This window comes from Bacillus rossius, chromosome 1 (genome assembly GCF_032445375.1).
Source record: "Bacillus rossius redtenbacheri isolate Brsri chromosome 1, Brsri_v3, whole genome shotgun sequence".
NCBI classification, from domain to species: Eukaryota; Metazoa; Arthropoda; class Insecta; order Phasmatodea; family Bacillidae; genus Bacillus; species Bacillus rossius.
Genome location: NC_086330.1, coordinates 28,854,666 through 28,869,705, shown reverse-complemented (window position 1 = coordinate 28,869,705; position 15,040 = coordinate 28,854,666). Strand labels below are relative to the sequence as shown.

General features: G+C 36.0%; 1 protein-coding gene across 6 annotated transcripts in view; it reads right to left on the bottom strand.

Annotated features, from left to right (window-relative positions):
• LOC134533529 (death domain-associated protein 6-like) overlaps window positions 1–15,040 on the bottom strand; it is a 43,729-nt gene that overhangs the window by 8,011 nt on the left and 20,678 nt on the right. For 4 of the 6 annotated variants that reach the window (XM_063371057.1, XM_063371067.1, XM_063371089.1 and 1 more), the window contains 4 exons: window positions 11,621–11,709; window positions 11,401–11,538; window positions 5,973–6,145; window positions 3,697–3,883 (listed from right to left, as the gene is read on the bottom strand). In XM_063371057.1, coding sequence (XP_063227127.1) covers window positions 3,697–3,883; window positions 5,973–6,145; window positions 11,401–11,538; window positions 11,621–11,709 — 587 coding nt within the window. The remainder of the gene's footprint in view (window positions 1–3,696; window positions 3,884–5,972; window positions 6,146–11,400; window positions 11,539–11,620; window positions 11,710–15,040) is intronic. The other 2 variants (XM_063371082.1, XM_063371074.1) reach the window with 1 other exon arrangement.

The window sequence follows — 15,040 nt, the reverse complement described above, 5'->3', positions numbered from 1 at the left end:
ACAGTGTACTCTTATAAAGAAAAAAAACTTTCTAACATACAATAACTAAAATTATGTTGTTACCTTTATATATGTACAGTAAACTCTCGATTATCCACGGTAATGAAGGGGGCCGAGGCCGCGGATAACCCAAAACGCCGGATAATACACTTTAACCATTTTTTTTTTTTACCGCGCAATGTAAACAAAAACTGTCAGTCCCCACCCCCCTTATCATGTAAACGACCACGGCCGCTATGGAAGGCAATGGGAAGTACGATAATGTGTTACAGTGAATAATATTAGTAACTTATGTACTATTATGTGCCAGTATACATAAGTACAGTATTAGTATATCATTATATGAAATTGTACGTACTAATTTATGCAATTGTTCAATATCTTTGTAGTTATGTAAGAAAAAAATATAACAGATGCAATAAAACAAATGAACAAACTGTGTGGGGTAGATACATAATGCACTTTCACATATCATTACTGTCAAATAAACATTACATAGACACTCATTTTACTTACGTTTGGTGCACACACTGCAATTTTCTGTTGACATTCCGGCCATTTGGAATAAGAAATGAGGTATAGTCGAGTGCATTCAAGTAAAATGCTTCAGGCGAAAAAATCTCGGCCTATTAGCCCACATGTTTGTCTTGAGTATGTTTTACAAATACGTACGGTCGTATACGTATGTCAGTATGTGCATATGAATATGTCATGTAAACAAGAATTGAGGAAAGATAGAATGTTAAATTATAGACATTTTAAAGCATTAAAAAACACGCAAAAATATTCACACATCTTAAAACACGCAAAAATTCTTTAGGCCTATACAAATACAATTGGCAAATATGTAAACATAAATGCATATACATAGGTGTAGTAGGGGTACATTCTACTGTACAGCTGTTATGTACGCTAAACAATACAGGCTACTTTGATTGAAAAAAATGTGTAATAGACTTTTGTTTTTGCGATGTGCTTTCTTTTCTTTTAATCGTGCTACGAATTTTTCTTAAGGTAAGTTTGTCTGACAATAGTGTATCATCTTCCTGCTCTGAATAATCCAGCAAATTATCAGCCCATTCCAGAGCTGCTGAGTGTGTAATATGCTTCTGTGGAATCAGGTCACCATCACTATCGTCAGGAGCACTGTCATCTGTTTCTCCCGTGTGACCTTGAGCGCGTCACATTATCACTGTGTCACTCAACATCTCGTAGCCTGGAAGAGTACAGTCCACTTCAAACCATTAGGTGATGTAATCACTGTCAACATTCTCGCACCCTTCCATGCGACGTAAAGAAGCAGCTAACTTCTCTGCGGAAAATTTGTCATCCTCAAACCCTGTGAAATCTTCAATTTCAATGTCAGGGAAAATTTTCTTCCATTATTTAGTAATGGTTGTACACTTGATTCAATTCCATGCTTTTGAAATTTAATAAATAGCATCCAGTAAAGTTAACTTCTTCCAGAATGTCTTGAGATCAGCACCCTCGTTGATGTGTCGCCTAAGAAGACTGCCCCTGTACAGTTTCTTCATTGTTGCAATAACCCCTTGATCCATGGGTTGAATGAGAGACGTCACATTAGGTGGCATATATTTAACGAAAATTTGCCCATCGTCTGATTTCAAAACTTCTGCACTAGGATGTGATGGCGCATTGTCTAGTAGCAACACAGCTTTGAGTGGTAGGCCTTTTGATTGTAAGTGCTCCCGCACTTGTGGCACAAAACTGTGATCAAACCAAGTTTTAAAAATTTGTCGATCCATATATGCTCCCTTTTGATTGAAATATGAGACAGGCAAATTTGTTTTCTCAGTCCCTTTGAAAGAGCATGGTTTTTTTTTTTGCCTTGACTATTACACAGTTTTACTTTGTGAGCGCCGGTAGCATTTGCGCAACACATGGCCGTCAATCGTTCTTTGCTGGACTTGTGGCCCGGTGCACTACGCTCTGCTTCAAAAGCTAGTGTCCTGGAAGGAAGGCATTTCCAATACAAACCCGTCTCGTCTGTATTATAGATTTGTTCAGGCTGTAAATTTTCCGTTTCAATAAATTCTTCAAATTCTTTACAAAAATCTCTTGTTGCTGATGTATCAGCACTTAACTTCTCACCCTGAATCACAATTTCTCGTATGCCGTGGCGCTGTTTAAACCTGGTTAACCAACCCGAGGAACCACTGAATTCTCCCTCCATCCCAAGATCTTCAAAAAACTTCTTTGCTTGTTCTGCACAAATTAAACCGGACACTTGAGTACCTTCGGCTCTTTTCTGACTAAACCATTCAAACATAGCTTTATCAAGTTCTTCGTAAGTTGCTGTTTTCATAGTTTTCCTCTTCTTCATTGCGCTCATAGAGTCTGAAGCACTTCGCAAATCCCGTATTGTAGATTCCCCAATACCGTACATCTTTGAAAGCTGGCTAACCGAAGTACCAGCTTCCAGTTTATTTAACACCTGCAGTTTTTGTTCAATTGTTAAAACAACTCTACGTTTGGAAGTAGACATCTTGCGCGCACAACTGATGAAACTCAATATTGACTGCGACTGTACAGCCGACAAGACAGCACTGCGCCAGCCAGATGATTCACGGGAGAGGGGTAGGAATCGGAGCGCGTAAACAAAACAGGTGCAGACCTTTTTTTATCTCGGTCATCCAACAGCGTTGCCACACCGCGCGCCACAGCAGTCTGCGCAACCGAAAAGTTACTATATGTTTAAAATTATTCTTTCTTAAAAAAACCCGCCGGTTAAGCCGCAAATCGGATAATCCGCCGTCGGATAATCGGGAGTTGACTGTATGTATTTAACTATTTATAAATAAATTTACCTGTAGTAAACACGATTATATGCTCTAAATGCAATGTATGTAGGCTTTAGCATTCAATCTTTGTCAATATTCCCTATGATTAACCCTTTGTCGATATTCGTGTTGTACATCTAGTGGTGACAGCTAAAACTGTACAATAAGTCATTTACATACACAACGTACATTGGTTATTGAAAACGTTTTAATCTCGGTAAAATGAAATTCTGGGTATAAATAAAAGTTTTGCTACAGTTTTATTCAGCATCTTCAGAATTGTGTTAAAAATAACTGTTATTTTAATTTCTCTTTAAGTCAAAAATGTTTTAATTTTAAAATTACAATCTTTCAGCACATTATGGTTGAAAAAAAAAATATTATCATACATCCATTAGAAAGTTTAGAGTTTTATTTACAATATCGTAAACAGTATTTTTATTCCCTGTTGAGTGATTTATGGTTAAAATAATGTTTCTAGGTGTCTGCAAAACCATGGAGTTAGGCCTTAATAGAAAATTTTATTTACATTCATACACCATTTCAAACCAAACAGCAACCCAGGCTTACACTGTGGAATAACAACCACAGTTGTTTGTAGGGGGGGGGGGGGGGGGGGAAGCTTTGACATGAAAAGTACCTACCCTATGTTTTATTCCAATATACAAGCTACCCCTATTTCAACTTTCATCATAATTGGTTCTGTAGTAAAGACATGATTAAGTAACAAGCTAACAACACATCCCAAAATCCACAGTAAAACATACAATAATCATAGAAAATTTCTGTACATACTCCCCTTATCCTATTTTAAAAGTTTGAAGCTTGTGACAGAAGAACAGAGGGTAGTGACAACACAATATTAAGGTACATAACATTGAAACCAAATACTCACAGTCACCTGCCATTTCTGTATCCTCATCTAGAATGTCGTCTTCATCTGCATCGTCTTCCACATCTTTGATCTCTTCTTCATCCTCTTGGCCACTTCCTTCTCCTGCTGACATCTCTGCTTCCTCTTCCCCTACTTCTTTTGGTTCTAGTTTACATTCCGTTTCACGCTCAACAAATTCATTGATAACCTGTAACATCACCACACATACACAGTGCCAAGTTAATCTGCATGTTTGAAACAATTAGGTAATATTTTAGAGTGCACCAAAATCTTACTTGATCTCTTTCACATAAACCTGAATTAGCATAAAGGTGATCTGATTACATTCAAAGTAGGTATAAATGTAAATGATAATGATCCTAAACTGTGTACATTTTTTGTTAATTATATGTTTTTTAGATTAGGTACAATTTAGGGTCATGGTGGTCCAATTTAATATACCAGTTGCTATAATTGGACAGAATAACCACCTTACATAAATAACTATATTTTATTAGTTCCAACTATGCCACAATATTAATTATGATTAATATTATCTAGCTACTGAATCCAGCTATAGTCATGTTTCATTTTAATAGCTTGACAGGATTCGGTTATATGTGCCATTATGTCAAAAGTGGTCCAATATAGGTTACTCTCCTCTATATGTATATTGTTACGAACGCAGACAGGACCGCAACGCACGGCCTCTGACGTCACGCGCCGTCCACTGACGTAAGGCATGCCACGCGTGATCGGCCCAATAACAAGAGCCCTCGCCACCTCCGTACCCCCCTTCCGCACCCCTCGCACAGTCGCGCCTCAGGCCATTTTCAATGACCCTTTTAGCGACCTGAGAATTCTACGGGTTTCCCGAGGCAGCCACGCGGAGTGGCGCAAATAAACACCGCCTTTCTGGACTTTTCAGGCATCAGGTCGGCCCAAGGTGACGTGACACTTCCAACACCCTCAATCAGTTCCAGAAAGTCTGCCAAGAGTACAAAAGCAGCGATGCCGGCCACCGCGAGAGTAGAGCGGAGCAGAGGAGAGTGTCTCCCCTCGGGGAGTGATACTGGCGATACCCGTGCGATTATAGAGAGGTGAAGAGGGCAAGTGGCCTTTGATGAGCGAACCGTACCTACCAGGAGGCAATACCTGTGAGTGAAGGCCTGGCGAGCCAGTCAGGTGCAACGAGCGATAGTTGGGGACTGTACTGTGGTGCTGTGTGGGTAAGTGTGCGAAGGAAGCGGACAGAGGTGGACAGAATAGCGAGCCACTGTCAAGCCAAGCTCCATTGGGAAGTGTTAATGTTTTAATGACCAGTGTAAGACAAATTGTTGTGGACAGAGATTTTGAGTGCATTACTTAAATTTATGGTGTAGACATTAGTAATAAATAAAACTGAACCAATTGATTGGGCTATACCTTACGAACCTAGTTTTCTCCCCACATTATACTCGTAACAAGATTGTCACTTAAAGGAGAGAATTAGGTGGAACAACAAATCCTTCCATACATTTAAAAGAACATTTACGATATATATAATTATTATTCATTTATGTAAATACCTGTTAAAAGTATGTATGTTTATTTCCTGAAGTGAGCAATACATGAACCAATGTATTTAGTTTCATTTCTTCGGTGCTCTATGTAATCACAACCGGTGAGCAGTAGTTAAAAATGGACTCCCTGGTGAAACAACCCTTCAAATGTGCTTTTCATACAAACATTATCTGGTAAGAATAAGTACAAAACACTGTGTGACTGCTTGCATGCAGTGCCTGCATTGTCCAGTGTGTATTTGTAGTCTCGATATGTATATGTATTTGCTTGACTGAATTTATGTGGTCACCTCAAAGATTGGGCATGTTACAAATATAAATAAATATGTACCTCGGCTGCATAAGACACCATGTCCACTTATGTGAAAAATACTCTTTTAACCAAAAACTTGATCACAGTTTGATGTTCTTTCTAGTGGCATACAACACTACGATCTATGATATGTCAAAAAATCACATACATATTTAGGGTAGAAAATAGTACAGTAAATAAGTTAGGTACTATTTAAAATTCTTTAAATTGCTCTCATGAAAAATATGGTTTTTGTGACATAGCATTTTATGCCTTTGATAAAAGATATAATAAACAAATAAAAATTAAAACTAAATCCATTCTGTCACGGAAGCACAATATTTTATTCTCCCTCTGAAAATAAAATAAAATGAAACACAACAAGCACCACACAGACAGTGTGCATGTCGACTTTGCAATGTTGAAAGCCCTTCCAGACTCACCAACGCTATCTTCGACTTGGCCTCCTCCTGGTTCTGCTTCAGCTTCTCTGCGAGATCGGGGCTGTCCAGCGCAGGGTCGTGATCGTTCCCCAGAAACGAAGATATCGATGCCCAGTCTTCGTACTGCCGCCTCTTCTGCAGTTCATCACCGATCACCTCGAAGGCACTGCAAGCTGCGACAGATCATACAGCATTAAGGCGGAAACAAACCTGGAACACCAACCATCTGGACATAAAATATCTTATCCATACTCAAAAGTCACAAAAATATGGTTAAAATAAACAACCAAATTTCACTTTTAAATTATTAAAAACCAAAAATCAAATAAAATCCCTTTCGGCACAGCCTACAGGCACTGGCAGATTTTGAAACGTTACGGAAACTCTTCTGGAACATTACAAAAAGTTCTGTAACATTTAGAAACCTTACTGCACAAAACATCCTATATGTTCACCAAGTTTTCAAAAGTACTGATCAACATTTTTGCACATTCCACACAGCCAAAATTTTTCGTAATATATCTATTCAATGCATGCAGAATTTTCGTAGGAATTCTAGAATATTTTGGATAAAAATGACATGCCATGAGCTTGAAAACGGTCTAGTACAGGTCGATAGGTTCTGTACTGTGCTGCTCATGAAATATACCATGAAGATAGCATACCCATTTCGTCCCATAAGCTAAGCCTTAAACAAATTTATTTGCCCCTTGTACTAAGGGCTGCAGTTATCAATAATTGATTAAAACAAAATATTTAGAATGTTGCAAAAAATTTTAACAAATTTGATAGTGTGCTTCAGGTTTTTTCACCCCTTGCAGTAATGGTTGGTCTTATCAAAATCAGAAAACTTTTAGGTACTATTTATAAGGTTTATAATAAATCTAAACTGATTTTATAATGTGCCTAAAAAGGGCATAATTTGTTTTGTCCTTCAAGCCCTTGTAGCAGTGGTTGACTGTATGAAAAATTGTTTCAGACAAAAGTTTTAGATAATATTTAGAATATTACCAACAAATTTGTATGTGATTTATAGTGTGCCTCCTATTAAAGTAATCAATTTTTGTTTGTTCTTCAATCCTGTTTTTTTTCCACCTCTTGCAGTAATGATTGGTCATATCAAGAACTGATTTAAACAAATGGCTTTGGCATTACTTTTGTGTAGCATAATTCCTTCAAATGGATAACATATTTTTCCTATAAAGGAAGTTAAAAAGATTTTTCTGTTTTTCAAAAATCCACCCTTATTTCTACCCCTTTAATCTGATTTTGTCAATTAACAAACTTGAACAAGAATGTCTAAATCTATATTTTATGTATCAGTCTGGAAATGATTTGTGCAATATTATGGCGGTGATCATTAATGATATTTCTTCATCTGAAAATAAGCAGCTCCCTAATAGAATTTATTTTAATAAATATGGCTTTAAATATATAAATGATTTGGGCCCAAAAAAATGAGCTGTAGTTGTGATGGAAAACAAATTTTACAAATTTTACCTTGTGTAAAAAATATCTTTCACATTGACAATGAATTGAAGATACACAGAAAGTTTTCAATGTGTTCACAGATAGACAGATAAGTGAAGTTCTCTAGCAGTTTGGATTTTAAGTCCAAAGTAAAACCAAAAAAACAATGAACAACGGAGATTCATCTCATATTGTAATTATCAATTATGAACATGATTGAGAAAACCTCCATCATAGGCATCATGTTTATAGACCTCTCATAAACAGTGATAGCCAATTAAAGTTAAATTAGTATAGTAAAGTACAGTACACTCCCGATTATCCGCGAAAAGTGGCAGGGCCACCACGGATAGTGAAAATCGCGGATAATCCGCAAAAGAGCCGAAAATGGGAAACAAAAAAGGAAACATTAATTTCAACTTAAAAATCTGAAAATTTATGTACAGTAAAAGTTACAATTAACAGTAAAAATTTTTAAATGATGCTAAAATTTTAGTATTTTACTGAATAATTACGCATGCCAGCCTACTGCGTGAGTTCCGAGAAGGCCAGTGGTGTTTTACGGTACACTGCACACAATACACTCGTCAGTAGAGTTCAAATTTGCTCACTTGTAATAAAATACAGATTTACATATGTCTGTATTTTTTCGTAGCATGTGCGGATAATCCGCACCGCGGATCCACCCGTAGATAATAGGGAGTTTACTGTAATACAGTTCAGTATTCAAGCATCTACGCAACACTTGAAGATAATTATTAATAGGGGTGTGTAAATATTCGTAAATATGAATAGTTGCAAATAACAATTAATATACTATTTACATACCAAAGAAAAATATGACATCTATTCAACTTCGAAACTATTTGACCACCAAAATCCACTATTTGCACAAACCTAATTACTAAACAACATACAACTTTTACTTATGTGGAATGATTAACAGTGAGAAATGTAGCTCATATGACATGTTATAATTGGTACAGATATGATGTATTTGATATGCTGAGGTTGTTACCTGATCTTGATAGACACACAGCAGTAAATGTGATGTTAATATTAATAGAAAGACAAGAAATGTGACAGTAAGTACATAATGATTTACCAGAAAATATTTAATGTACAACCAGGTCCTTATGCAGTAAAGGTAAGTCTACTAAGTCCGAAACTTACAGAACAGCGGCAGTGACAGATTACTGAATATTAATAAAAAATTAATTTACAGCTCAATTATATTTTAACAAGTATGCAGTTAAAGGCATGTAGTGAGGTAGTGAGGAAGTGAGAAACGTGGTATGCGGTACAGCACTAAAAAGAGTGAAGTAATGAGAAAAAAATGAAGTTAGAAGATGCACTGAAATAGATGGTGTTGAGTTCAAACAGGTAGAAACCTTCAAGTATCTAGGAAGCGTATTGGAGGGAGGGGGCAAAAACTAGGAGAAAACTCTAAGGCGAGGACAACCAGGGAATGCATTCTACAGGTGTGTAAGAGATTTGGTATGGAAGAAGGATGTGCCATTCAAGTGAAAATTTGTGTTGTACAATACCTGCCTACTTTGTGCCCACAGTCACTTATGGAGCAGACACTTGAACCGTAGATAAGAGAGATGCTGGGAAGATCAGAGCAATAGGAATGAAGTTCATGAGGAGTATGTTGGCAGTTATGAGGCGAGACATGATCAGGAATGAGATGGCGCAAGCAAAGCAGGAGTACAGGAATTGAATAACATCATTGAAAAAGTGAGAATGAAATGGTATGACCATGTCCAGAGAATGAGAAAAGAGAAGCTGCCTAGGAATATGACCTCAAGAAAGATCAAGGAGGAGATAAGAAGAGCAGATAGTTAAATGAGTTCAGGAGAGAGGAGAAGACTGGAATAAAGTGAAGAATTAGGACAGAGGAAGATGGAGGCATTTTACTTGGCTGATTCGGCCATAGGCTGGAAACAGTTGATGATATGATGATGCAGTAAGCAGCCCTAAGGCAATAAAAATACACATGATGTTATTGAATAAAATAAGTCCATGATTTCACATTGCTTCCATGGTGAACAAACACTCAAATTCACCAAAAATATCAGAACGCACGCCGTTCAATAGCTGCAGGAATATTGAGTGCCACAGGTTTGTAATGGAGGTCATTGTACACATACATACATATATAGCTTTTTAAAAATTAATTTGGCTTAATGAAGAATGGGAAAGCATTTCGAGACTGTCGAAGTGATGCACTTAATCATTATAATTATTGCTCTTGAGTCCATTCAACAGTATTAGAGAAAAACAATTGGCTTATGTAAGTGGTGTAAACCCTTAAATCTACCCCTTACATACGACCTTGCATATAACGAACCATTTTTATTTTGAAAAGTCTCCCTAAAATGCTACAACAATCACACTATTGCTAAAATAATAATAAAAAATGTGAATAAGTCTTTCAGTACTTGCAAGAGATGTGTAAACATGTAACCTCGGTAATGAGAAAAGTCATGTTCATGTTGCAAATAAACTTATAATACGAAAATGAGACACAAAATTTAACGTTGAATTTTTAAAATAATGTTTAATGTGATAAATATGCACAATGAATTTATTTTAGGGGAATAGGATTTTTTTTTTTTCATTTTTAAATCCTAGCTATGCTTTTGTTTAACAAGTTGGTAATAACCTAACCAAACCAAACCTGACCCAACCCAGGCTTATTTTTATTTATTTCCAGAAATTTTTCTCAAAGTTGGTGCATTTCATGCACTTTGTCTGGAACAATTATGATGCAGTTTGTGTGCTGGTGTAAAGAGGGTGGCTTAAAAGAACAAACACAAAAAGTAAAGTTAGTGCACTTGATGCGCTACAGGTAGTTTTGGAACAGCTACGTTGCTTTTATGTGAACCTTAACCAATCCACATTAAGTTAGGTAATTTTTTATTTATTTCCTACAATTGTTCTTAAAGTTTGTGCGACAACTCAAAAATCTTACAAATTGAACATAGAATATATTAAACCACGCTGGCGTACATTCAAATTGATACAGTGATTGTATCATATCAAATGTCAAGTGTTTGGTAACACTGATCATTGCTTCTCTCGTGAAGTTCATTGTCAAACATAACTTAAAAATAAGGTAAAGATGTTTACATTCATCAAAATTAAAAATAAATTCATTAAAAATATTTTTGATCACACTGAATACTTTATTTCATCAAAGTTTTATTATTAACAAAATCTAGGAACAAGTGTTAAATTTACATTTCCCATATAAGTCGTATGTGTGTTTGTGACATATTTATGCTTCGTCAATCCAATACATGTGTTAAGTTGCGGTTTGTTACGTGATATAAATGGTGACAGCATACAGGTATGTTTATTTAGTTTTCCAGAGGTTTTTACTATTAAAAAAATATTTTTAATTTCTGAGGTATTGTCCCGAGGAGAAAAATTATTTTCCCGAAGTTTGGAAATGGCTCTTTCCGGACTCTTATCCAGAGTTTTGGGATCCACACATACACAAATGAATTACACGGGACTGCCATCTTTTCAAGGTTTCTGAGACTTTTGTGCAGATGCACCGTTGTTACGCAGTTCTATTCCGTTCACAAAATTACTCCTACCAAATGCAGTATACTTATAAAGAACTAATCACATTACAAAAATCCACCCCTTTATTTTAATTTGCTAAAAAATTTATAAATAATTTCAAAACCTAAAACATACTGTTAAAGTAAAAAAAACAATAATAATAATTTTAAAATTTTTTTTTTCCAATGTAAACTAAGGATATTTTACATAGTTGACCAAATGGTTTAGTCTGATAAAAAACAATAATAATGCATCGTACACACTACCATATTCAACTATAACAGTACAATTTTTTGAATAAATTATAACTAGGTAGTCATATTTATTGGAGCACCAACAAAAGTGAAATCAAATAACTTAAAACATACTGCTGTAAGCATACCAATCCTTTGATTTTCATCTGCATTGGATGATATTTTGCATTCGATGACTGTCCTAAGCACATCATGGTAGTCTGGAAATTGTTTAGTCTTGTTAACAATATTCTCCAGGCGTCGAAAAACTTCGGGATGTGTATGGACTGGAATGTCAGAAACAATAATGGTTAACAGAAAAAAAAAAAAAAAATTAACAAAGAAAAATAATTTGAAAAATTTGCAAACCTGGAAAAGACACTCTTGGTTTACGCAATTTGTATTCTGGAAGATATTGGGACAACTTTTGTCTCACTTGGCAAAATCTTTCCCTATGCCTGTAACATGAAAACAGAGGATACAAATTACATATTTACCATCTCACCATACATATCTTACATTAATTTTTTCTGTTGGAAAGAACTATCTTTCATTTCAAAGATCATAAATTAAAAATACTTTAGAGAATATTTAGTATACTATTTATACATGATTATTATGTTGTTTTGCAATGTGTCAGTAACATATAATAATTAACTAGCATTATGGGAAGGAGGAGGGGGAAGACAGAAAAAATGGGCATGAAGAGAGGATGACATAAAAAAAAGTGTGAGCGTGAGAGGTTAAGGGATGAATCTTATGTTTTCTTCCCTTCCTTTTTAATAGGTAGATTTTTTTATATGTGCGTTCCCAAATTCTCTTCATATGTTATCTTAAATGCTGGCATGAAAAAGCCCCTAATATAACACATTAAAACAAAAAAATGTTACCACATAGAATTGCACTTCACTATTTCTATAGTGACTACATAATATATGTATTTATTTACCTGCCACAATTTCACAGTTTTTTTTGCTTATCCTGTAATAACAGGGTGTTTAAAAATACCTGGTGAGTTTACAAATACCTGGTGAACCTACTTCCAGTCTTTTTCAGAAAATTTTCAGAAAATTTTCTTACGCCTTTTTTTAACCTTAGGATTGTTGTTTATAAACAATGTGCAAAATGAAACAAAATAGACATAAATCTATTATTCCCAGGAACATACAGATTTTTATGTTAGAAAGCTACAACCATTTCTGAGATAATTTTCACAAGATTTAAGTGGACAGTATCTAACTAACTACATTTAATATAAGACTATAAGTTGAAGTGAGGCATCAAAAAACCACATGCAAGTTGATAAAAGGGTTGATGGCAATAACATTTTTGTGATTTTCATCAGTTACCATTTATTTTGAGACTTATTCGTGACATTCCTGACTAGACCTTCAATTAGTTACATTTTCAAGACTTTTTTTAACTGAAAACAGTCTGTATAAGGGCTAGTTGCCTCTGACGAACAGAGACACAGAGTTGCCACAACGATAGGGTTTCACTGTGAGTCTAAGATGGAACCCTGATAAGTACATGTGTTTATTTCCAAAACAAAATTAATCAAATGATTATTTTAAAATTGCCAATAATGTAAACCTTACAGTAATAGTATTTACATTTTACTTTGGTCAACCTACAACTTCTGCAACCAATTTCACCAAACATTCTTTGCTACAACACTTCCTATCTTTAAAACATTTAATACCTTATGTAACAATCATGTGGTGATCGCCACATTTGTTTCGTGTCCCGAGGTTCTCCGCCTGGTGCGGGCAGTGTGTGGATTTGTTTTCGGGACGCGCCTGGTCTCGCACAGGCCTGGTAGTTGAACTGAATGCCGCGCGGTGAGCCACGTGATGGAGTGCAAGTTTTCTGGTAGTATTCCTGTCTGTCGCCAGAGCGCTCTCCGTGACTTGACGCGCGCCTGATGTGCTTTGACGCGGCCAGCTGCGAGGAGTGTGAAGTGGTTTGTCTTCGAGTGAGCTTCGGAGGAAGCGCTTTGTTTCAGTGCAGACACGGGATGGCAAGACTCGCCGAGTGCGGGTGTGTCCGCACAAAACAATATTGTTATACTGCAATTTTACTGGAAGTTATGCGTGACATGCCGTGGAAGCTTGTTCAAAGGAGTGTTGTGTGGTAAAACATGTGAGTTGGACGTGGCAACGACGTTCGTGATTCAACGAGGGTGATACCTACTGTGTCCAGGATTAATACAAATGGGCTGTGTTAATATCGTCCACATATTATTTGTCGCTGTGATTTTTCACCGACATCTTTAAGTTTTTGTCAAAAGGGAATGTTGCATTGTGATGTGCAACACCTGGCCATGTTGGTGCTGGAACGAAATGACAAGCTGCAGTGTCTGCCGTTTCACGTTTTTTTTTTTAGCTACAGCTGATGAATAATTAAGTGGGCATGATTTTATTTCATGCGAGATTCTTCGTCCAGCGATGCAAACTGTCAGTTTCCATCCCGAAGTGTTTATGTGGGTTTCGCAAAACTGTTTTGGTGGTTAGTACATTTGAGTTTTACAATCAAAGGAAACTATCACATTTTGTTTGCAAAAAATAATGTCCGCCGTGGATATTGTGTCAAACACAGCTGAACGCCTGCTGACACTAATATTTAAATCTGCACTATTATGAAAAGTTTTATACAAAATTATGTTGAATAATAAAAATGTTAGTTAAATACAATATTTTGTATTCTGATGGTTGTTTATAAAATACAAGATAATCAGAAGGTTATTGTAAACAACAGTTTAAAAATGAAGTCATAGTGAAGTATAAATTTTCTGAGTGGAAATTATCCAGTAGAAGGTGCTCACAAACAAGACTTCAGGCTTTTAAATGATTTGTTTGAAAAACATAACAGTGATCATTACTAATTTCTAGAGGTCATTAATATTTATTGTAAGAAAGTATTAATATGTTTGAAAGACAGTATTATGAGAATGTCTTATATTTTGGGCTCTCTCATACATCTTATGATAAAGTAAAAGTTTGTTGAAAAGACATTAAAGTGAGATTTACCTATATCATGACCTCATTAATATTTATGGTGATAAAGTAAAAAAAAAAGGCTTAAGAGATCATTGTTTGGTACAAGTGTGATAATAGGCCTCATCACAGAGGTTCTGACACGTGTCGTGTGGTTTGTTTACTTATTTTTTTTCTTCGTTTACCGTCGCCTGGCAACGAGACGTGTGATATAACAAACTAAAGTGTTTGTTTAAATTTACTATAAAACAGTTTTATGTACCAAAGACATTTTATATTTATTCTAATGAATTTAGAACTGATTATTTTGGATAAAACCACCCTAATTAACTTTTTCTTTCGGCCGTTTCTTTGAATTTTGTACGTTAGACGCAACGGAGGCCGGGGTTTGGCCCGAGGCCGGCGGCGCCTGGTTTGAAGGACCGGCGCTAAGCATGCCGGGGAAGAGAACGTTTGGACCCATCTTGGGAAGTGCGTTTGGTCTGACGACAGCTCTGGTCGTCAGGCGTTTAGTGATCCAAAAACTCCATGTGCGAGGTTTAAAAACATTGTTAAAATTACGGCGACGTTTCACGGCAGTCGCCGATGTAAGAATTCCTCCGATCTGCAAAATACACAGGATAATATGAATGGTTGAAATTGGACCCTGCGCATCACCAGGTAACCATTGAAAAACGTTATAGCTCCAGGTGACGCTTTTTCGATTAAGGCCGAAATAATTTTCTGAGTGAAAAAGTGTAAGGGTAACATTTTTCATCATTTGGTAAGAGCTACAGTTTGATATATAAATCTT